Here is a 25,326-nt window from a genome sequence, read left to right as displayed (position 1 = left end):
AAAATATGCTTGGCAGGACCGCCGCGGTACCGCCAAGTATATAACGAGTTTCCTCTCCGCCACGGTTTTTATGGCGGTTCCTCCTCCATGAAAACCATGGCGGACAGGAAACGAAGGGGGCACTACAGGGCCCTCTGGTGCCTCAGGGCCATGGGGTGCATGCAGGGGGACACAACATGTGCCCCCCTGTGTGCATGCACCCCGGCTCCTGCGCAGCATGGACTTCACAGTCCATGCCACGCATGAACTGTTTTTGGTGTTCCCATTTTCTGAGGCACCGCCGTGGGAATGCCAAAAAACCTGCCAGACACAAGACACACTCGTAATCTGGCAGGCGGCCCGATCACGGGTTTGGCGGCGGGCGCACCAGGCGCTACACTGCCAAACTCGTATTCAGGCACTTAGTGTTGCTGCAAACCCTCGGATGTAAATCATAACAATCACCAGCTATCAACCACAACACCAAACATTTTTAATTTGCATGGCAGAGCAATTGAACTTCCTTCCAACCAACCAACCACACCACCTACCTGCTATTATACTTCAGCACCTTATTAGGGTTAAACTGGAACCCGTCAATAATGTCACCTATCAACTCTAACCCTCTTATGTACTTTGACTACTGCGGGAATTGACAACTTGCGTAATGATACAATTTTTAAAACCCCACATCCCTACATTTTCATTTAGTCACCTATCCCATGGATATTCCCAGAGCAACAAAAGCAACAAATTGGTCCCGGTATTTTACAGGGTCTTAGTATTTTACAGAAAGAATACTTTGCAGCAATTATACACTGTCTTTTATATAGTGCCTCACTACCACTAGTGTTGCGTCAGGCCACTGTCCATGCATGCATGAATGAAAGGTTTGTTGGCAGGAGTGATCTAAGCAGGGCTCAAGTCGGGGGTACACGCAGGTACACGGCGTCCCCTCACTCTTTTCACAGGGTGGACACCTTCCCCCCTGCCAAGAACTTGGGCCCCACGGGGCAGGGATGAAAAAGTAAACCGTTTGTGTAAGCGGTATTGTCCTTATTGCAGTAATATGAAAGGGCGTTCATTTGCCGTCCTGTGACTTTAAAGCACAAATCGATTCTTTGCTATCTAGTGTGGGTATTCGATTTAGCCTCTAGTAATGCCGAGCCCCCAGCTTTCCCAGAGTCTTGCGTGAGTAGTTCCCTCAGTCCAGGTTTTTACTTTGTATACGATGTCTTTATTAGAGCATTTTCAAATGGGATAAGCAGGGCTACAAGTTCCAGAATACAGAGTAAAAACTTGGACTGGACGTAGGAAACGTGCGAGCTCTGCTTTTCATTACGTCATGAGGTCATTTGCATATTGTCAGTCCCCCCACTTCTTTTTATAGGACTTGTGCCATGAATCTAAGTATAAAGAAGACAGTGTGCTTTAGGTTTTTATGGTTTAACTTTTATACATGTAACTGTTTATAAACAAATAATATATCGCTTAATGTTGACCTGCATCTTTAGTTCAAATATAGGATATGATAATAAGCAACACAAAAATATCTATCCCAACACAGGACTTTTTTCAACAATTAAACAATTTGGGTCTTGGAAGACCCTTGATAAGTGAAAGAGGAAGGCACAGTGATAACACATCAAAGAATTTTTAAAAAGTCACACAGTCACATTTTAAAAGCCCAGATACACTATTGCGAAAAGCCTCTGCAGAGTCTACTTGAGTAAATATAAATCATGTTTCTTATTCAATAACACTTGCAAATTGGCCAGAAGAAACAGAAGCTTTGCTTCCTCACAAGACACATACAACAGGGCTGCAGAAAAGCAAACTTCACTCTCTTACAAAACTCACTAAGTGCATTCTTCCATTCCTAGCAGAATAAAACAAGCAGGGCAGACTAGTACATGTGTTGGGATGGAAAGAGTGGGAATACAGGAAAGGGCAGACTGGCAGAAAGACAGGTGAGAGACTTTCAGATCTAAAAGCTGATCTGGTAGCACCAGTAACACTATCATGGCACGTATTTGAACGCCACAGATACAACATTGTAATTTCCTTTGAACTAAGAGCTCAAATTAACAAAGCGAAACTGTGTTTTGATTTCGGTATGACTAGAAACCTTGCTAGGCTCTAGGCCATGTTGTAGAGCGGCACAGGGCCAATCAATCATAGCATTTGTAAAGCGCACTACCTACCCGTGAGGGTCTCAAGGGGGTGAGGGGGGGGGGGAAATGCTGCTACTGCTCAAAAAGCCAGGTCTTGAGGAGTCTTCTGAAGGTCAGCAGGTCTTGGGTCTGCCGTAGGTGGATGGGGAGGGTGTTCCAGGTCTTGGCGGTGAGGTGGGAGAACGATCTGCCGCCGGAGGTCGATCTTCGGATGCGGGGGACTGTGGCGAGGGCGAGAGCGGCGGAGCGAAGCTGGCGGGTGGGGGTGTAGGCCAGGCCCTCTTAAGCTAACCCCCTGCCGACCAAGGCCGGTTCACAAGCAGAAAAACATATGTTGGACTTTTTAATAATGAATCACATTTGTCTGAAGCCTCACTTTCGAATCCTGGTTGTGTAAATTTGATGAACACCACCAATATAGTGGACTACTTTAAGGGCTTGGGGACAGGAATGAATTAACTGAGGATGGTACTTAAGACACCACCACTATATCGAATGAGACTTTATGCCCCCATCATACAGTAATTAAAAGATGACCATAGTTTTATGGAAGTAACAGTGTGGTAGGATTTTGCTATCGCAAGAAAGGTTGGTGAAAACGCACATACAATCAGGAGATATATCTTAGAAGCTGTGCTTTTTATTGTATTCCTTCTCTGACGCTTTCATAGCTTCTGGAGCTATATTAAAAAAACAGAAATACTGACAATGACAAACATTTTGCCTTTTTGGAAGTGAAAACACTCTTGCAACGTTTTCCTAACAAAAAAACGGATCCAGCATTGGCAGAAGCAGTGTAAATTCACATTATACAAAGAACAGCACTGGCAGCTCTCCCACTGCTGAACTGTTAACACATGCTACCACTGTCGGTCCTAATCCCAAACTCCTGAGGAGCGCGTAGAAAGACGAGTCTGCTAATATAATCAGAAGGAACTTAAAGCACAGACACCCAACTTCAGGATACAGGCGACTGAGCATTTGTTCTCTCTTAAATTCTCTCTTTTTGCCACATGATCAGACAGAAAGTGAATAAAGTAAGCGCCACTGGAATTGTGCAATTCTGTAGCCATTGCATTTTTCGTATAATTATGAATTTGCTACATAATCCATTATCTGCTGCATAATTTTCAGATTGAAAAAAACTTGTAGTTTAAACTAATTAAAAGTTACTAAGAATTCAACGACACGTGTTGTCACACAGTGGAAGGCCCATTTCAAAGACTGACGGGTCACCTCTCAGTTGCTTAACACTTTAGTTGGGTGTCAAACTGGTACTGAGGTGAAACCTTTGCCCAGATAGTGTTAACAAGTGTAACAAATGTCAAAGTAATGAAGCAGTACAACCACAAAATGTACTACAATGCGCTGCACAGTATTCCTTTTCTTGGCCCATGCTTTTTGTTCACCCTGCAACATAATTTGGTCCTCCCCTGCCGCATAATTTCAGTGGTCCTGATTATAGTGCTCCTGTGACTCCTCCGGGTCCTAAACTGGTAAGATAATATAGTGGGTTAATGCACATTGCTGCAGATGTGATCCTACAATCTGTGGCTTCACATGTTCAAATCTTGCTAGTCAGCCTTCAATTTCTGAGGAAAGAGTGAGACTGCAAGTGCTGTATATTAAAACAAGCATTTTCAATGTAATAGGTCTCGCTTTCGCAGGCGTTTAAGCGATTGGCATTGTAAATGACAATGCCTTTTATTTATGTGTTTTAAACCCAACACATATATAAAAGGCATTGTTATTTTTAATGCCAATAGCTCAAACTCTCGCAAATGTGAGCAGTTTAATATGGCGTTTTAGTTAATGATGCGGTCTTTCTCGAGGAAGGGCGTGTTTGGGGATGGGTGAGGATGGTGCAGCAGCATGGTGGGGATTCTATTACAGGACCGGAGGCTTCGTATTATGCAATCTCCTTCTTTACTGCGTAAATCACAGCAGCCAGTAAAACATACAATTTAGTAAAACAAAGTACATTGTCCATGGTACTTTGCGTCAGCCACGCCTCCTTAGCCCTCCATAAGAGCCCTGGTTATTGTCCCAGCGTCCTCTTTCTTTGCTGCTCACAGCAAGAGATAAGTACCCCTCGGATTACTTGATTGTTGCCTTATGGGTTTGCCATTATTTGATGAAGCGCGCTGCGCTGAGTTTTATGATATTGACTATATGGGCATTTATATGTTTATTTAGAGGGGATTTACTTACAGTTGTTGGTTTTTAGCCAGGGTTGACAGAGCGCTTCGCGCCGCCTGAGGGAGCTCTGCTCCGCTTCCCAGCTTGCTGGCTTGCTTGTTTCCGGCACGCCTCTCGATGCGATGTACCACACCGCGGTGCGGTGAATAAAGACCGTTTTCGGTCGTAGAGCCTCTGGCGCCGGTGCCAGGGCTCCCCTCATCGCCCATACGCGCCGCAAGAGCCGGGTGGTTTCCGGCCGACGTGTGCAGCTCACGCGAGCCCATTGGGCTACATTTGGTCTTGTTTTGGGCTCGCGTTGGGCTGCACACGCCGGTATCGGTCCGATTTTCGTTTTTCCAGCGCGTTTCGCTGCATCACGGATAACAGAACAGACGCCTGATTGGCTGCAATAGTAGTCGCCCTGAAGGAGTGAGCACACACTCCTATACACATTTATTTCGGCTCCTACGCCTTATTAGACTGCAATAATACTGAATACAGCTTTGCTGAGGGGGCTTGGTACAGGAAACGACTTGTGTGCACGTGGGCTGCCCCCCCCTACTCCTCCAACCTATATACATTTATACCTCTGGCAGTTGGTGTGACTTTGCATAAATTGCCCCACTATTGTATTATCATGGATGAGTGGGTGCGTTATGAGGATGAGGAGGATGTCTATTATGACGGACACCAAGAGACTGTCCTTGAAGATAATATAGTAGAGGCTCTGGACGCCTCTGTCCAATCCTCTGTGAACAGGGCCCTGGAGACGACAGTACCCTCTACTGTACTGTACAACAAGCATTGACAGCTGCATTGAAACCAATCACCAAGCAGCTCGAGAGTTTTGCCAAGCGGCACGGTTTCACTAAAGACAAGCGTAAGGTGCGTCCGGATACTGAGGTAGTCAAAGTGAGCCGCTGGCCGCATGCTACGGCCCTGGATTCGCTTCCCCCTCCATCGGTTGGCGCCCACGAGTACTCCACTGGGGGCAAGGCAAAGAGTAAGCAAAAAGTCTATGTGGACACCGATACCACGAATACCGATACCGATAATACCACAACAGACGATGAGACCCCTCCCAGGAAGAAGGCCAAGAAAGTGGCTTCTTTCTCTTCGGAGACTCCAACTAATACCCCTTTCACATTCAATCCTAGTGAAATAGCACACCCTAGATCTACTGACTGGGCTCCGGCACCCTAAGTCATTGAATACTTGCATGAGAATATTCGTAAAGGGTTTGATAAGGAAGTCCGGAACCGGTTTAGGTCGGAATGCCCTCGGCCAGATCTACCCGATAAGGTCGCGGAGACTCCCGAGATAGACGTCAGTTTGCTTACGTTTTTAAAGAAATTCGCCAGAGATCCCAAAAAAGGGATAGATCGAGCCTGGAGGGGGTGACAAGACAAGCTCCTTGACGTTGTTGGACCCCTTGCAAAGATACTGGAAATTATGTCAAAATTCTTAGAACAGGGTATTCAAATATTAGGAAGTAGTGGCGCTCTGCAGATAAACGTTGGTACAGTAAGTTACAATATCTGTATGGTGCAAAACAGGGAGGGGAGACCCCTAAACCCCTCAAATTGTAAAGGCCAAATGAAATTGACCTAAAGATACTGGAAATGACCTTAGTGGCCAAGGAAACAGCGACTCCGGCGGATCCGGACATCTTCGCAGGGTGGACACAGAGGGCCATTTGCCTGCTGGGCAATGCCAACTGTGCCATAATGACGGAGCGGCGTAAGTCCTTACTTATGCGTATGGACACTAATCTGACCGATCTGGCGACTGCTGAACCCGGGCCTCTAGCGGAGGGCAATCTGTTTGGAGACCGTTTCGTGAAGGATGTATCGAAGTATGTGGGGACTTTTACATCCCTTGATAAAGCTCAATCAGGAATAAAGCGAGAATTCACGCAAGGCCTTTTCAACAGGGCCGGACGAGGCAGGGGACGCTCGTCAGGCCGTTTCTCCAATCAAGGTCCCCCCAGAGGTGACTATGGTCGCGGAAGAGGTGAATGGGATTCTACTAGAGGGGGAACCTTCTATCCCACTCGTCGCCGTTTCAACAAGCGCAGATTCCACGGAGGTGGCAACAGAGCAGGCTTCCAAGCACAGAGTTCAGCAGGTGAGAGTGCCAGATTTGTCTCTTTTACCGTTGGGGGGGTCGCACTCAATTTTTTCTACACCATTGGCGCAACCTTACCCAGGATGCGTGGGTGATTCAGACGGTTCAAGGATTCCAACTGGAATTTTACGGACCGCCCTGTCAGGAGACGTTTCCCAAACCTCTCCATTTTTCCCAACAATGCAATTTTATCGACAAAGAAATAGAAGAATTGCTGCAAAAACACGCAATAGCTTTATGCAACAACAAGCCTCATGGTTTTTGCAGCAATATTTTTCTGGTCCAGAAGAAGGGCGGTGGCCACAGACTGGTCCTGAATTTGAGGGAACTCAACCATTACCTCGTTTACAAACATTTCAAAATGGAAAGGATCCACCTTTTGGCGGATCTGTTGAAACCAGGGGATTGGCTGGTCAGATTGGATCTCAAGGATGCCTACCTGTCCATTCCCATTTTGCCTCCACACCGCCGCTTCCTGCATTTTAATTGGAAAGGTCGGTGGTTCGAGTATTTGGCCCTTCCTTTCGGGCTTTCCTCGGCTCCTTGGTGTTTCACCAAGGTGATGGTTGCGCATTTGCGGGAGCAAGGGGTGCGCATGATTATCTACCTGGACGATATCCTAATCATGGCCCACAGTCCAGCATTGGTTTCACAGCACCTTCAAATGACGATATCTCTCTTGCAGAGTCTGGGGTTTGTAATCAACCATGTCAAATCGGCTCTGATACCGTCACGGACGACCGAGTTTCTGGGTTTTGTGATAGACTCCCAGAAGGCCCAATTGCATCTTCCCAAAGCGAAGCTCAGGGACTTGAAGAGAGAAATAGTGGCTATGCTAGGCAAACAGGTGGTTTCTCTCAGGGTCATTGCCAGAGTAGTGGGGTTATTGGCATCGTCAATTCAAGCGATTTTCCCGGGACCACTACATTACAGAGCTTTACAGAGACTCAAAATCCAACACCTACAGAAGGGTCTGGCTTACACAGACCTGGTTCCGCTTTCACAGGAAGTGAGGGACGAGATACAATGGTGGCTGGGCCACGTGAAAGCGTGGAACAGAAGAGCCATTTTCGGCTCCCTTCCCGAGGTGCTTATCGAGTCCGACGCCAGTCGTTGGGGTTGGGGAGCGCGTTGCGGCGATGTTTCCACAGGCGGAAGGTGGTCTCCCCAGGAACTATCACTACACATAAATTACCTGGAGCTCCTAGCGGGTTCCTTTGCGATTCGAACTCTGTCCCCCAAGCAGACCTCCTGTTGCATCCTTCTACGGATGGACAACGTGTCGGCAGTGAGATACATAAACAAGTTGGGAGGAACAAGATCATCCCTGTTGGTGGAGATTGCCAAGGATTTCTGGCATTACTGCCTGAGTCGCCAGATAACGGTAATAGCGGAATATATTCTGGGGCAGTCGTCCAACCTCATAGCGGACTGGAATTCCAGACACCTCAGGGATTACAGCGATTGGAAGTTACTGCCGAGCATATTCCAATGGCTGCAGGAAATTTGGGGTCCGTGTCAGACGGACTTATTTGCCTCCAGGCTGAACCGACAAATTCCCAACTTCTTCAGTTGGAGGCCGGATCCGGTAGCGAAAGCAACAGATGCATTCCTTCAGGATTGGTCGGGTCAGTGAATTATGCATTCCCACCTTTCCTTCTCATACTGAGAGTGACTTCTCACATTCTCCGACAACAGGCGGAGGTGATTTTAGTGACGCCACAATGGAGATCGCAGCCATGGTTTCCGATATTATTGGAGATGAGCTGCGATCTCCCCAGGAGGCTCCCATGGTCGGAGGCTCTTCTCCTGGGAGCTCACGGGAAACGGCATTCTCTGATTCTATCGGAGCGGTTGTCGTTGATGGCATGGCGAATTTCCGGCAGCAATGGGAAATGCCGGGATTTTCGGAAACAGCTTCGGATTTCATCAGGCAGGCTTGGGCGCCTTCCACCAGGAAGCGATACTCTTCAGCCTGGACAGGCTGGATGGGTTGGTGCGTGGAACGGCACCTGGATCCCGTGGGGGCAGGATTAACCGATATTGTAAACTTTCTTTCAGAGAAGGCAGCAAGCGGCTTGGCTTATCAGTCTGTAAATAACTTTAGATCAGCCATTTCGGCGGGGCATAACCCGGTGGATGGGAAACCGGTTGGTATGCACCCTATGATTTGTAAGCTTCTTAAAGATATAAGAATAGCAAATCCCCCCAAACCCAAGTACTCAGATTTATGGGATGTTTCTTTAGTCATTTCCCTCTTCAAGAGTTGGCCGGTGAATACTTTGTTATCAAGAAAACAGTTGTTTGCAAAGTTGGCAATGCTTTTATGTTTGTCAGCTTGTAGACGTTCATCGGATGTGCGGGCACTGGAAATTACAGGTAGAGTATTTACTTCGGAAGGAGTTTCTTTTACTATTACAGGCCGTACTAAGACACTTTCCAGACATATAGAGTATAATGCTTTTCCTAGCAATGAGAAATTGTGTGTTGTCCAATGCTTGAAAACCTATGAGGATTGTGCTCCATCATTGAGGCCTGAGGGTTCTACTCAACTTTTGATTGCTTTGCAAAAACCTTTTAAACCAGTGTCTGTTGCAACCATAGCCATATGGCTTTGTTATATCATGAAGGAAGCTGGTGTTGATATCCAAATGTTTGGTGCACATTCTGTGCGTGGTGCCATGACATCTAAATCATTTATGTTGGGTTCTAGCATTCAGGACATTATGCGTTGTGCTGATTGGTCATCTGAATGAACTTTCAAGCAATTTTATTACAAGCCGGTGGGAGATATAACATCTGTTGTTTTTAATAAGTGTTAAACTAGCATAATCCGAAGCCTCCGGTCCTGTAATAGAATCAAAAATTAGCTAGCATTCGCGCCAAGAATTTTCAATTCTATTAAGGACACGAAGGCGAGGATTATCCCACTATGTTACAATATGATTGTTCATGCTTACCCACCCGTTGATATTGTACTGAATTATGGTACTATGCAGAAATTACGGGTTGTTCATGTTTGGTTTTTCCTAGGTGCAGACAAGAAGTCTGAATAAGAGATGTCTTCAAGTTGAAGCCTTTCGGTGGAATTTGGTTTCCTGTTAACTTCCATGTTGGAGGATGTTCGTGAAGTATTATTGATTTAGTGGACTTCTATACAGTTCGAGCAAAGAAAGAGGACGCTGGGACAATAACCAGGGCTCTTATGGAGGGCTAAGGAGGCGTAGCTGACGCAAAGTACCTTGGACAATGTAGTTAGTTTTACTAAATTGTATGTTTTACTGGCTGCTGTGATTTACGCAGTAAAGGAGATAGCATAATCCTCGCCTCCGTGTCCTTAATAGAATTGAAAATGTATGATTCCTCTAGGCAAGTATCAGAGGTCTGTCCCAGGAAGTTCAGTCTAACTGGAGTGGACAAGAGGCAGTAAAAGATATGGTTGCACTGGAGTGTGAAGTGGCGAAAGCTCCCTCGTATGTTGTGTATATTCCAGACTCTTCCAAAACCTTGCTGAAAGATGTTTATACGTCACATGCTACAACCGAAAAGCAGTGTAGAAAACCACCTTTCTGATTGAATGATAGGGCACTGGTGATTCTCAAAAAGGAAACAAGAGCCATAAATTTAGATTTTATTTGCAATCCATGTTTTTTTTTTTCTGGCCTCTTTTGTGTTTGTTATTAGCAAAGGGCTTTGTTTTCTTGGTATTAAAAGGGGAGGGTGTGCAGTGGGGGAATGTTGGGTTCGTCTTCCAGAATCTGCCCAGTTAGGGCGGGGGCTGGAGGATATAACCCAGGCACTGGCGTATCTAAACTTGAGGGGGCCCCCCTGCAAGGCAAATGGAGGGGCCCCTTCCGGACTCTTTCTGGAGCTCTCCAGCCAGAGTACTGTGCTGAGGGGCCACTTGGGGGCCTGTGTTACGCCACTGAACCCAGGGCAGGCGGTGATGTGTGAACTCTCCATGTCTGTAACAGAATAAAGCTAAGAAACATATTATCTCTACCACAGAATGCCTTCTTGGCCTGCGGCCCAGCCTCGTTGTCATATAAAGCAAACGCTTTAATTTCTGGATGAACAGGAGATAGGGTTAGCTGGATGGAATGTTAACTACATTTTACCCGTTAAGAAAATAGCCCACCTTTAAGGCCGTGTATATGTGTTACCAACACAACCACGGCAAAAGTAACAATTGACAGACGGAATGCTGGAAAATGCAAACATTCACCCCCAGTCACAAGGATCTGGGTTAAATCCATCATTCTTTTGCTCACCACACCACCCCAGTTTGGACCCAGCCATATGCAAATCAGTCTTGACCCTGTTCCTTGTGGGAACAATCCAGCCCGAACTGCCAAGACAGGTCTTCCCTGGACTGGAAACAAGCATCCTGGGACCGGTTTCAGGACATCACCCTTCTTCAGAGCAAAAAAACTATGGATTTAGGCCCAGATCTCTGTACTGGGGTGAATGTATGACATTGTTCTGCATTCTGTCCATCAATTGTTCTTTTTGCATTTGTCACCCTGAGTGGGACGGGTATGCCCAGACGTGGGTCCCGTGCTCTACATGCCACTGGAGTCAAGCTATCCTGGCTGATGAGGGCTGAAAGCCCGAAACCGGTCCTAGGATGCTTGTTTCCAGTCCAGGGAGGACCTGGCCTGGCAGTTCGGGCTGGACTGTTTCCATTGGGAGTAGGGTCAAGACTGATTTGCATATGGCTGGGTCCAAACTGTAATGGCATGGCGAGCAACAAAACTATGGATTTAGGCCCAAATCTCTGTACTGGGGTGAATGTATGACATTGTTCTGCATTCTGTCCATCAATTGTTCTAAAACAGTTGGATGAAACCAGAGTAAAGGAGTAAAAGAGAACAGAAAAAATAGTATGACAGAGGCAGTAATAGAGAATAGCAGGAAGTTGATGAATGTCAAAGAAGAGAGGTTATCAAGATGATGTGAGAGGTGGATGAAAGAGGAGTCCAAGGAAGGAAGATGATGAAGCAGGAGAATGATGAGCAAAGTGGGTGATGGGATAAGGGGAATGGGTAGACATGCACTGAGAGGGGGTGATGAGATTTTAATAGAGGCTGAGGAAAAGGGAAGGGTGATAGCAGAGAATGACGTTGAAGGATGAGAAATGATCGCAGTCAGATAGAAGCGTCAAGAGAAAATGATAAGTGGTGGGGTAGGGGGCAACAGAAGGAGTGTGAAGAGACTGGAAGATAGTGGCATAACATGAGAGAGAGGAGACAGATGGGCAGGGAGGGTGAATGATATAGAGGGGACGATGGGGAAGGGAGAGACCAGTGGAAAACAAGAAGAGAATGGAAAAGAACAGGCAATATGCCAGTCACTATTTAGGGGAGACAGTTCTATTCTGTGGCACTCTTGTGTGCTGTATATTTCTTCTTTGTTCCACTTAAAATACATTCAGGTTAAAGGACTGAGAGCAACATAGTGGTTGAGAAACTAGCCACCAAATTACATGGCATAGTCGTCAGTCTCTGAAGATGTACTCTTGGCACGGTAGGTAGAAAAAAGTAGAAACAGGCCTACATTTGAGGATGTTTGGTTTTGCTCAGGTAGCCAACATTTATTGTCTTTCAACTGTTATACTGCTTATGTACAGTAGTAGTTAATGTATAAAAATTGACACAGATCATTATCTTTTTTAAATATGCTTGGTCTCCAAGTCTTTGTAGATCTTGTACGTGCTTACGGGCAGGCTTCATCCATGTGTTGGTGTTGCCGCTGTTAAAACTTTTGAGAGCTGCCAGTAAAGAACAGGTACAGGGGAGTAGGAGTACCATGCCCAATTACGCACACCCACATAAGCACATGCACCCCCCTGAGATAAGAGACGGAGGTAAAATGAGGAGCGCATGAGGTGGGAGGTAACAAAGGGTGAGATGAGTAGGGTGAAACTGAGAAAAAACAGGATGAAGCCAGACATAGGTGACATAGACAAAAAGAAGGGTGAGGTGGTGTTAGAAATGGGGGTCTCTAGTTGGCAGAGGTAGTAGGGACCCCTGCTTCTAGTCAGGGTAGGGGGATACACACTTCAGATAACCCCTGCTCAACCCCTGGTAGCTTGGCACAAGCGGACAGACTTATCCCAAAGGAAATGTGTAAAGTATTTGTACTCAAAACATACAGTAATACAGTGATAACACCACAAATGAACACCACTCCAGTTTAGAAAAATAAAGTATCTTTATCTAAACTCAACAAGACCAAAACGACCAATATCCAACAAACATGTAATAAGAATATGGCTTTTCAAAGTTTCAAGCAACTGGGTCCATAGATAACTATGGATGTGTGATTTCTCACAAAGTACCTGTAGATGCGTCAAAATTCAGAAGGCCAAACAGCCGAAGAGAAAAAAAAAGCATTGAGAAACAAAGAGATGCGTCAGTTCATGAGACCTTGGGGAGGCGATGCAACAGTTCTGCTGCACGCAAGGGAGACTGGCCCTATTCAGGTGCAAGGAAATCTCCTCCCACTACTCTAAATGCAGACAAGCCCAATTCAGCTCAGCTCTGAGTCATCCAGGAAGGGCCAGGTACACCGCAAAGTGCCCAAAGCATCTAAGCCAGCAATAACGAAATCCAGCACAGCATCAAAAATACATGAGGTATCGGTGACCCGTGTTGCGAATACCGTTGAACTAAGAAATTATGGTGGTGACGACGGGATTCAAATATCTTGGAATCTTCATAACTGATCCGCTCCTCTTCTACTTCCAGGGCCCTCTGAAAATGCTAAATAATGATGTACAACACTGGCGAACACTTCCTCTCACCCTTCTGGGCAGAGAGGCACTGTTCAAAATGTTGGCAATGCCCCAGTTTCTCTATATGTTGCAGAACACCCCCTACGGGGTCCTGGACACATATTTTAAAAACATAGAGAGTGCAGTGCGAACCCTCCTATGGGACGGGAAGAACTCACAAATAGCCCTGCCAAAGTTGATTAGAGGGTGGTATGATGGGGAAATCGCCCTACATGACATTAAACAATATAATTGGGCTTCCCAATTAGCCGTAATTAACCAATGGATCTATGTTCCGCAACTAGATCCAGCCTATCAAATGGACAAATGGTTAATGAGTCCGAGAGGCCACCAAAGAGCCCTCTACAAAGAGCCTAAACGCCACCCACTCACAGGACCCACTGCCCACACCATAACAATATGGCACAAAGCTTCCAAGAAATTAGGCTGGCACAGAAAGATAACAAAAGCAACGCCGTTGTGGGAGGCAGAACAACTGGGCACACTGAGTAACTGTCCCGGGTTCGATAGATGAGATACGATTGGTATTTCGTCCGAAGGTGATCTCTGGAAAAGAGACGGTGTAGTTCCGTTTAGCGAGTTACAGACAGAGTACCAAATGGCAGGTACAGAGGCCTACAGATACTTGCAAAAAAATACGCCATACAGTCTGTGGTCCCAAAGGGGGTGGCTCTGCCCGAGGCATCCCCACTGGAAGACAGGCTCTTTGCAGACCCAATGACCAGTAAAGCAATATCCATCGAAAACTGATAAATAATAGACCGGACCCACTCATAAGCCTCAGGGACCAATGGGAGGCAGACTGAGGGAGCTTAGAAGACAATGAATGGCAGGATGGCCTCTCATTATATTGTACTGTATTGTAATTGCATTTATGTAGCGCTTACTATCCATGACGAGGCATCAAAGCGCTTTTTCGGCGAGTAGCACGCTACTCTGGAACCCTAGAAGGATTAATGTTGAATTAGTATAGTGAAATATGAAAGTAATTTGAGTGGTGGATAGGTTAGTCAGTTATTTGGATTCAGAAGTATAGCGGAGGGATAGAAGAGGGAAAAAGGTTTGCATTTATATTGCGCTTGTGAACAATGATGGGGTGTTGAAGCGCTTTTTTTGGCGAGTAGCACGCTACTACAGAACCCATAAGGATTAGTGGTGAATTAGTATAGTGAAATATGAAAGTAATTTGAGTGGTGGATATTAATCAGTTATTTGGATTGAGAAGGATAGTGGAGGGATAGAGGATGGAAAAAGGTGTGCATTTATATAGCTCTTGTTACCCGTTGGTGTGTTGAGGTGCTTTGTTGGTGAGTAGCACGCTACTCCGGAACCCATTAAAGGATTAATGTTGAATTAGTATAGTGAAATATGCAAGTAATTTGAGCGGTGGATGATATGTTAATCGGTTATTTGGATTGTGAAGGTGAGCAGAGGGATAGAAGAGGGACAGCGGTATGCATATATATAGCACTTGTTACTCCTGATGGGGTGTTGAAGCGCTTTTTCAGCGAGTAGCACGCTACTCCGGAACCCATAAAGGATTAGTGGTGAATTAGTATAGCGAAATATTAAAGTAATTTGAGTGGTGGATATTAGTCAGTTATTTGGACTGAGAAGGATAGCGGAGGGATAGAAGAGGGAAAAAGGGTTGCATTTATATAGCGCTTGCTACCCCTAATGAGGTGTTGAAGCGCTTTTTTCGGTGAGTAACACGCTACTCGGAACCGATAAAGGATTAGTGGTGAATTAGTATAGTGACATATGAAAATTGATAAGTGGACATGTTAGTCTGTTATTCTGATTGAAAAGCTTAGTGGAGGGATAGAAGAGTGAAGGATTCATATATTTTATAGAAGTAGTGGGAGGCTTGGGATGAGTGAAAAGGGTTGTGGAGGGGAAGAGTCAGAGGAAAGGGTTTAGAAAGGCTTGTTTTGGGAGATCAGTATAGCGAAAGAGGTGTTAGATGGTGCAAGGAGGGGCATAGTAGGGGTGAGTCTAGAAAGGTCTATTTTGGGGGTCATGGTAGTGGTATGGGGTTTGAGATGAATGAGAGAGTGGATGTAGAGGATATATTTATAGAGGTGTAGTGCATCAAAAAGAGTAGTAGAAAGAGGTTTGAGATGAGTCAGAGAGTGAGGTAGAAGATATATTCAGAGAGGTATAGGGTGAGAAATACAGTAGTGCATTGGATATGCTGAATTAGAAGAAAGTAATAAATATATAGATCCATAAGTACATGGAAAGTGTATAGATGCATAAAGGAAGTAAGTTGATGTAGATTAGATATTGACGGAGGTATAGGGTGAGAAATAGGGTAGTGCAAAGAATATGCTTTTTATTTTTTATTTTAGGGGACGTAAGTAATAAATACATAGATCCAAGTACATGGAAGGTATATAGATGCATAAAGGAAGGAAGTATAAGTAGATTAAAGATGCATTCGATAAACTCTGGTTTTCAAGTGTTGTACTTAAAAATTTATTAATTTATTCATTTATTTAACATTATTATTCGTCATGTTTATACAATGCAATACACATACATAGGTACCTATCTATAGTACAAATAAATGTGTATATACAGAGGGATATGCTGTATATTTTTGTTTGCGTATGGTGCTTATGTGGTGAAGAACCAATTCTTGAGCATTTTTCTGAAGATAAGGTGGTTGTCAGTGGATCTTATGTTGGGGGGTAAAGAGTTCCATATTTTGGCTGCTTGAACAGAGAAGGATGTGCCACCCATGTTTTTTTTCTTATATCTCGTGACTTTGAGGTGAGGTGCCACTCTAGAGCGGAGGTTCCTATGATTAATGTGTTTGGTGATTTTATTCCTGATGAAGAGCGGTCCCATTCCATGTATCGCTTTGTGGGTGATACAAAGCAGCTTGAACGGGGATCTTCTGGCAACCGGTAACCAATGCAGGGCTTTCAAGGCAGGGGAGATGTGGTCTCGCGGTTTGATATGCAAGAGTAGTCTGGCAGCCGTGTTCTGAATCCGTTGTAGTCTTTTCATGATTGTTAAAGGTGATCCGTGATAGAGGCCATTGGCGAAATCGAGTTTGGACAGAACAAGGGAGATGGTAGCTTGGACCTTGTGTGGAAATCCCAAATGGGGGAAGATTCGTCGCAGAGTTTTTATAGTAACAAACCTTGATCTTGCTAGTTTGTCCTCTTGGGCATTAATCGACAACTTGGAGTCACTGGTCATTCCGTGGTTTCTTACTTCCTTCGATACTTTAGGCGGTGATCCGAGTTCATCAGGCTAGGCAGCAAGCGGGTCAAAATGTTTCCAATTGCCATACGTGAGCATTTCCGTTTTGGAAGCATTCAATTTGAGATGGCTCCACGTCATCCAATGATCCACGGCTCTGAGACAACTGAAAATTGGCGCGTTTCCATTGTCGTTTCGGCATTCCAGTTGAAGGAATATTTGCGCGTCATCTGCATAATTATAGCACGTGAGGTGAAAATTATTGATCAGTACCGGTAATGACTTCATGTAGATGTTGAAAAGCATGGGCGAGGTGATAGAGCCTTGAGGGACCCTGGCTTTTGTGGAGTATGGTTTGGACGAGAAAGGTGGGGTATGGATGACATTAGTTCTGTTATGAAGGTAGGACATGATCCAGTCTAAAGCAGTCCCCTCTATGCCGGCTTTGTAGAGTCTTTGTACCAGAGTGTCATGGTCAACGGTGTCAAAAGCACTTGAGAGGTCCAAGAGGAGTAGCGTAGCAAACCCGTTGTGATCAACTGTATTCTTCAGGTCATCTCAGATGGCAAGGAGGGCAGATTCTGTGCCTCTTCCCGGAAGGAATCCCGTTTGGAAGTCTGAAAGTATGGCATTGTCTTCAATGAATTGTTACATCTGGGCGAACGCTCTTCTTTCTATCAGTTTGCCCAGGAAAGGTCCATTTGTAATGGGTCTGTAGTTGTCAGGATTCAACGGGTCCAAGTTTGCTTTCTTCAGTAAACGAAGTATGTATGACTTTTTGAGTTCTTCTCAAAATCTTCCGGTAGTTAAGGAATCATTGATGATTCTTCTTACTGGATTGGCAGCAGAGGTTGTTTGAAGAATTGTCTTGAAAGTTTGAGATGGACATGGGTCAGAAGGGCTGCCGGCAGGCCTGCTTGCGTTGACCAGGTCCATATATTAACTGTGTGAAATGTGTTGGAACGAATGGAGAGGCTGAGTTAAGAGTATTCTTGGATTGTTGTTCTGTAAAAGGGTTAGTGCTGGTGCTTTGTCTCTGTTTTAAGTACGAGTCCAACGTGTCTGCTTTGTCCGTGTAATGATTTGCCAGTTTGTCTGTGAAATCTTGAGTAACGGGATGAGTTCCTTCTAGGCAATTTGGTTCATTGAGTGTTTTATAGAATTCTTTATTTGTACATTTAGCATTTTGAATTCTGTCTGAATAGTACCTTTTCTTTGCTTTTTTGATAGCTGGCTTGTATAATCTGTTACTTTTCTGTAGGTGAAGTTTGTCTTGTTTGTTTTTAGCCAGGCATGTTGCAGCTTTCTAATTTGTAGTTTTATGTCTTTTATCTCTGTATTTCTCCAAGGTGCTTGTTTTCTTTTGTTATGTTGTGTGGTTTTTAGTGGTATCAGGATATCAAAAGCTTCCTGTAGCCACTCATATAGTTTTTTAACAGAATTTATTGTTTCCGGATCTGTACTGGATGTTAGTTGTGTTTTTAAGTGTTCCAAATTGAATTTGTTCCACGGTCACTAGGTGGATACACGTAAGGTGGTTTTAGGTGAGTCGCTTAGCGTTGTTTTATGTTGGAAAGCAAGCAAATGGTGTTCTGACCATGTGACCGGAGTTATAGTTTGAAAGGTAACTAGTTCATCCCTGAGGCTTGTTCAACTTAAAATCCTCCATAGGACGAATTTCTCAGGGGATCCTGTTAAGGATTGGAAAAAGGCCAGATGCTGAGTGTCTAAGACATTGTGCCCAGGAGGGAACTATTTTTTAACACACTTTGGGAGTGCCCCGCGATCCAACCTTACTGGGGGGGGGGGAATTATAGCTAAACTCAGGGAGACTAGTGGGAAAGGCATTCCCAGCTCCACAAAACTTTGCATGCTTAATATATGGGAGGCCACAGACTACCCACAAACTGAGCAATCCTGGGTCTCCCTGGGGCTGGCCCTTGCCAAAAGAAACATCGCCCAAAAATGGGGCGTGGTGGAAGATCCATCACTGAGGGGTTGGTAAAGAGACATGGATAAAACCATGATGGCAGAGAAAGAGGTGTCCAAGAACAGAGGCAGCCCAAAGAAATGGGATCTAAATTGGGAAAAGTGGAATGTTGCCAGGGGCGAACTGTGTATCTCCCCCACTGAGGAACTACGAGGAGGGAGGATGGGAATTAACTTAATCCAACTGTGATGCGTGTTAAAGGTATACTGTGCAAGACAGGCCAGAACTCTATACATCTTTGACTATAATGCAAGCTGCTTATAAACTTGAAAGCTATTGTTCAACCTACTGTATGACTGATGTTTGTTTCAATAAAAAGTGTTTAAAAAAAAATACAGGGGGTAGAGCCAAAAAGTCAGGGTAAACCACGCCAAAGATGCCAAGTCTAACAGGTGGAGAAAGCAGAAGCGATAAAATACATAGGTACAAATCGCAAGAAATACATAGTTAAAACTTGTAGACAAAGCCCGGCAAGTAGAGGTGGGCAAGCCACTAAAAGCTCATGTCTGATGGCTGGCTCCGGCTCACCTTGACGCACCCTTGGAACCTCGAGCCCAGAACAAGCTGTGTTTTCACAGTAGGACTTATAGGCTTCAGCTGCCTACCATGTAAGGTGAGAAACCAGGTTCGAATTACAGCCTCGGGTCAGCATCCTGTGAATCGCAGGCAAATCTCCCTGTACCCAAAAAAAAGCAGATGCAACATTGTCTGCTGAGATGTGCTCCTATGTGCCTGTGCAAGATTTGCGGTATGTAAAACTGCCAAAAACAAAATGTGGATTATGCCTGTCACGTCCTAGTCCCATCCTCCACGAATTAAAGACAAATAATTAACCTTTGATGTCAGTAAGAGATACCCATCTCTGGCTAAACTACCATATGTGAAACTGGAAAATCTAGGCTCAATCCCGGCTTCTCTGCTTTTTATTTTTATCAAACAGATGTTATTGGTTTTTACAGTGCCGCATGTATCAATTACAAAAAGTTATCTTTTATATTTCTCACAATTTGTTATCTTACAACAATCAAATGTACACGTTGCATTACCACTACGTGAGTTGACATTACTGTCGCTTTTTTATGCATATATGCAATACATCGCTTTAATTTTTATAGCCGTCTACATTGGAATGAGGTTACCAACTAAGAACTACCACCCTGGCTTCTCTGCTTGACCAAATTATTATGACAGATGAGAGCACTTTCAAATATGTGAGTACAGGATTGTTGCTCTACACAAAAAGTTGGTGTTTGATTTAATTGACTACAATGTTTCTCTACATATAATATGAACCTAGGCCACATATAAGATGCACATGACAACTGGCTGGCCTATATTTTCACTAATACCATTGTGATTGGGCAGAACTATTTCTCAGTTCATGTTTAAAAACTTTCACTTTCAATAAATAATTCTCAATACAGAGATATATTCCAATGTACTAAGGTAAAACGCTTCTGGGGGTTAAAGAAATACATTTTTAACGACTCTTTATATTCTAACATGATGCTTGTTGGATGATTTACATGCCAAATATTTTCAGGGCTTGGCTGGAGGCCTCTCGGTTAATTTATTGGCTTTCCACCCCCCAGAAGGTAGACCTATATGCCAAAAGACCTGATTCAGGCAGAAGACTACAGACTTTTAAGCACCAAACTGTTTTATTTTAGCTGCCTCCCACCTGAAATTGCCTTTGCTTCAATTGGGAAAATAAAGTACGCCGATTTGTTTTTTTCGAAATATCCCTTTTCTAATTTGAAAATGTTAGCATGTATGGGTAGAGAGACTAGAGTATGCAGTGTAATGTACTCCACAAGACCTTCAGCATACTTGATACAGTTCTCAGACACCTGGCTGACGCAGGACAACTTCTCTCAACTTTGTAACCACCAATTGCCTCTTCAGGGTCCTCTCATAGCCTGAATCCTGGAACCGCTTCTGCTTTTGCTCGTTTGGGGGGTCCCATTCGTTTAGGTTAGGTAGAGATCTCCCGAAGAGAATAGAAACACGTTGGCATCACCAACACTGAGAAGAAGCTGAATACACAGCATTAGTTGTATATAATATGTGTCGAAAATAGTTATGTTTATTAAGGGTTCATTGATTACAGTTGTTTAACATTTACAGAGTTTTTTGCTTTGCACAATAAATATAAGCTCACTATTACTTATACACTACTTAATTAGAAAATGTTGTTTAAACTATCCATTGATTCCGTACCAAAAGCGCAAAGAGTCTATGTCTACCTCGTAGTAACGCCAACTTTCCCGGAGCCACACCAAAGAGATGAAAGCGCCTGCCCAGCCTAGGGTATAATAATAGGCATAAAAGAAAGACAATGTCAGATAAAGCGGCATGTTAGTGGACACTCACAGCTCCATGTCATAAAGCTTCACCAGGTTTGTTTCTTGCCCTGAGTTGGTGGGTGTGGCGGGCTCTGGGAGGTCTAATGTAATCTTTGTACAAAGACCAGAAAATTTCAACATGCTCTAGAATCACAGTTCTGCAGCGGTGTTTTGTGTATCAGAACGTTATGCTACAGTTAAAAAAATGGAGATTCAGAATATAGTTTAGAAAGAGTATTTTTTGTTTATTATTTTCCGCTTCTAAAGCATGTTCAACATGGCCGCCGCGTATTGCAAATAAAGAGACCTCGCAATAAAATACTTCTTTTGTTTCTATAGTTCTTTCTTCGTGTATCTGCTGAAGTCCGTTTGGTGATAACATCCGGGTCGCTCAAGATGTCTGCTTACAAGCGAAAACGTGGCTCCACCGCTGAAGCTAAGAAAAACAAGAAAAAACCTCGGGTCAACGATGAGCAGCAGGCAGCAGGCGTTCCAGGGCATGGTGAAGAGCATTGCGTTCCTCCCCCGGTTTCCATGGTACGAGACTGTGTTTGGCTAATCACCTCAGTCTGCTAGATGCTGTTCTAGTTCCATAATGTTAACCCCACTCTACTCGTGCATCTATGCCAGGCACATATGTCCGGCTTATCAGTTCTGTAAAATGAGGGATACGTCCAGCGCAACGTTCTTTCCTTGATTTGCCCAATGTGTATAGCTGTCGGTGACTCATTTTAAGGCAGTTTGAGTTCGTGAGGGCCCCCACTAGATTCTGTAAACTAGTGGTGGCTTGATTTGATGAACTGGCAATGTAATTGGTCCGTTAACTCAACCCTAACATTTGGATTGGTGATATTCTTTTAGGTGGGCGAGGCATGTAAGTTGGAAGTCTTCAAGGTTCCCTGATATTATAAACTGGCTTTGATTAGTTCCCAAAAAGCTTCTTCTTAGGTTCCAAGTGTATGAGGAGGTCTCTGTTTGCACCCTGGTTATGAGAAGACTATGGACTTCTTGGTAATGTAGGTACAGCATTGTAGGACTTGAGTTTGTTCATTATGTGTTCCCCCTAGTTGCCCTTGTAGTCTGTTTTGTTATTTGTCAAGGGGATTTGGTGCTGCAGATTGTTACTGTGATTAGTGGAAGATGTATGTGTGAAGGCCAAACGTCTTAAAGTGGTATAAATATTTATTGGGTGGCTGTTCCAGAGTGTTATGGCTTGTAATGAGAACGCTCAAGTGTTAATGTTCAGATAGCATACAGAAACCGCCCTTTCCCCTATTCTCTTGCCCTTTTTGATGCAAGAGTGATATGACTGACTTGCGCACCCTATTCTGCCTTTCACAGGTGAGCCTGTAAAATTACATCAAGTTGTACACCAGCTTTTTCACAAATGTTTCATATTATGCCCTTAAATGATTTTATTCATTCATATGTTGTCCAACAACATATATAATTAAAATCTACTATTTACACAATATGTATACCAGAATTCCAAACTTAGACAAAACAAAAAGGTGTATAGTTGACATTGCGTAAATATGTATCCCACCACTAAGGAATATGCATGTCAGACTAAAGTATCTCCTGAGTGGCAGATCTCAAGCGACTAGAATGTTACCACTGGATAATTTGCTGCACCCAAGATAATATAAATATCAATTTGATATTCATAATTCTGATTTATCCCAACATATAAGTACATAAACTATATTTCCCCTCAAATTCTGTATCCTATCTAACCGTGATCTAGACAGCTAGCACAAACTTTTAGCAAGACAAAGTTTAATTTCTCTGTTCCTACCTTACTATAGTCCTCGTATAATTTGAATTACAATTGTCTAAGCTTGCATTTAGGTAGGTGCACAATCAGCAGAAGTGGATACTGTCAATATTTGTTCAGCTTTATGCTCTCAAAATAAATACAACATGAACAGTAAGGTAACATATTTAAATCTGCTGCCTGTCAAGTTAATGTTGTGATTAACCACGTTTTTTAAAATTGTAACACCACATGAAAGGTAGCTCACAGGTGCAGGCTGTAGCCTGACTCCGATTTAGTGCCGTGGTGAACCTTCACCATTTTGTTATTTATAGTGAATGTGTTTCTTATGAGAGCTATCTTTGAGTGACTGAGCTTTAATATTCCAAAGTCTTCCCTTCACGTTTGATTAACAACTATTAATTGATGTGAATACTTGCTATTCGTATTATAACCCGATCTTGAATCTCATGTATTCCAGCATAAATTGCATGACTGGGCACTATATTGGAATTTTGTGTCTCATGCCATATAAGCATATACGAGCAGCTCATGGTGCCATCCTAATCACTATCGTACAATAATATAACTCAACAGACACTTTAAGTTCACTGAATTTGAAGTAGGTATATCTGATACAGCACTGGATCTTACATTGTAGCGATCCAGTAAAAAGTTCATACAAATAAATGAGTGCTTCATCAAATCACCTCTTCCATTTTGGAAGCAAAATTCTTGTGTCATGCAAGCACATTCAAATAGATTGGATATGCAGAGGCACTTGCCACCGTGTACTTACCGTTAATTCGCACTTTCCATTGAGAAGCCTTTTTTTTATTTACCTATAACTATAACATTGGCAGAGCTGCACTGAATTTGGCACTCACTTAGCATAATCGGCTACATTCTGGCATGCCAATTTCATTCAGTTCCATGCAGGGGAAAAAAATGGAAGAGTGAGTGTCAATAAAGATGTTTTTCCATTTTAGCTCCCATAGAGATATTTGCTTGCACCTACATTAACAACCACTGACTAGATATACACCAAACGTGGCACGAAAGTAAAACTTTACCCACAATCTGCTTATCTTGTATTACTCCAAATCTGTTCATTAGTTTTTAGGTTGGGGCTGCTAGACGGCACACATGCTATCTGTTGTAATGCATAGTGTGTCTTACCATGAACTTTGACTTGAAGCCTGTTGTTTTCCATTGGTTGACTGTCCTTGTCACTCTCAAATACCTGTTTCTTATTCGTATCCCAGTTTCTGAACCTTGTTTTTGTCACTTCTATGGAGCATTGCTTCTTTGCATGTGCTTGTTTGCCCAGTGTCTATGCACAATATTAGGGAACTACTTTTTGGGTCTCGCCTGAGACATCACATGCGCTGTCACTTGCAAGGCATTTTGTTTACTTACGCAAGTCTTGGAGTCCGCTCATTGCTTACCTTTGATTGGCCTCATTGTTATTTTCTGGTCCTTATTGGTCAGCGCTTGCGGGCTTAACTTCCTCTTCGTGTGTTTGCCCTTCTGTGGAGCATGGCCCAAATAGCGCTTCAATGCCCTGTGTGTGTCCTTCTACTGCTCACGCTTTTGATTTTTTTTTTATTTAAAGTTGCATTTTACAACACTCCCATTAAGGTGCATGGTTTGCTTGCTCCCACGTCCTTGTCGATTTCATCCTTTTTCTAGGCTATTTGGTTTTCTATGTTTTGCCTTAATTCGAGCTACAAGAAACTTGTGGATGTCAGAGCTCTTTATAAAACCTTATCTAAATCTAAAGATGTTGACAATGCTGGCCCTGTCATAGTGCTTTTTTTTAGGTCTCTCCTAGGCAGCGCTTGCGCTGTCTCTTAGAAACAACATGGTGTATTCAGGCTATGGTCATGGAGCTCTAACTATACATTTTATTGGCTCCTTGCAATGTCTTTCGGAATTCTTTTTATTTCATTGGTTTATTTTGTTAGTAGTCCCTCCTTCCTCCTGTTTCGTACCTCCCTTTCTTCTATTGTTACCTCCCATGAGGACAGCCCCTCTTAAGTGTATCCTAATCGTCAGGGTTATTTAGAGACCTTTGACTGCACTCTTTTCTTTTTGTTGCAGTGCCTCTGCTTCTTAAATGTTCTGTTTACTTAAGTTTTGGCAGCTTCATTTGCCATCCCCACCCGCAATAGTGCTTGACCGCCTCTCATTCGCTATTCTGTTTGCTTCGCTTCTGGCAGTGGCAGCTGCGTTTCTTAATTTTACAATTGGAAGACAGTCTTTCATTTTTAAAGTACCCCCATACTGCGCTTCCATTTTGAGAATGGCGGCTGCGCAACTTTGTTTATGCGAGGCTCGCCATATAAATATTGTAAAACATACAAGTCAATTAATGGGTGCCATGCGCGTAACTTTATGTGCACGGCACCCGATTTCATATTTGCAACACGGGCGCCGCGCTTTGAGCACGGTGCCCACTTCTATATTTAAAAAAAAATACTTTTAAGTTGTAGCAGTTTCTGCTGCTGCTCTCACTTTTCTTTCGCGGGAGGTTTACCCTCCTCACTTTGCCCCCAACCATGTCGGTGCCATCCCAGTGCCTCTCCCTCCCTTGGGATTTTACTTGTTTGACACAGGAGCCTGGATTTTCCCCGGGAGTCTTAGACATGATCAGATGGGCGCTATTGGGTGAGGAAATGTAGATGGGCAATCCTAAATCTTTGGTGCCGGTACTCGAAGACTTGAGGGAGTGCAGAATAAATATCGATATGTCTGCTTTCCCG

At 43.8% G+C, this 25,326-nt stretch overlaps 2 protein-coding genes across 4 annotated transcripts in view; one reads left to right on the top strand and one right to left on the bottom strand.

Moving 5' to 3' along the window:
- Positions 1-20,854, bottom strand: part of NDUFAF7 (NADH:ubiquinone oxidoreductase complex assembly factor 7) — a 30,378-nt gene extending 9,524 nt beyond the window's left edge. Inside the window, exon 1 of one of the 3 annotated variants that reach the window (XM_085630958.1) lies at positions 20,834-20,854. In XM_085630958.1, the coding sequence (XP_085487084.1) occupies positions 20,834-20,846 (13 nt within the window). In that variant the 5' untranslated portion in view covers positions 20,847-20,854. Of the gene's footprint in view, positions 1-20,680; positions 20,767-20,833 lie in introns of those variants that run through there. The other 2 variants (XM_085630967.1, XM_085630961.1) reach the window with 2 other exon arrangements.
- Positions 20,809-25,326, top strand: part of BRIX1 (biogenesis of ribosomes BRX1) — a 69,124-nt gene continuing 64,606 nt past the window's right edge. The window contains exons 1-2 of the mRNA XM_085630969.1: positions 20,809-20,859; positions 21,145-21,342. Of these exons, the coding sequence (XP_085487095.1) occupies positions 21,202-21,342 (141 nt within the window). The 5' untranslated portion in view covers positions 20,809-20,859; positions 21,145-21,201. The remainder of the gene's footprint in view (positions 20,860-21,144; positions 21,343-25,326) is intronic.

This window comes from Triturus cristatus, chromosome 2_1, assembly GCF_964204655.1.
Source record: "Triturus cristatus chromosome 2_1, aTriCri1.1, whole genome shotgun sequence".
Classification (NCBI taxonomy): Eukaryota; Metazoa; Chordata; class Amphibia; order Caudata; family Salamandridae; genus Triturus; species Triturus cristatus.
Note: the sequence above shows the minus strand (reverse complement) of the source record. Positions and strands in the feature narration are given on the sequence as shown.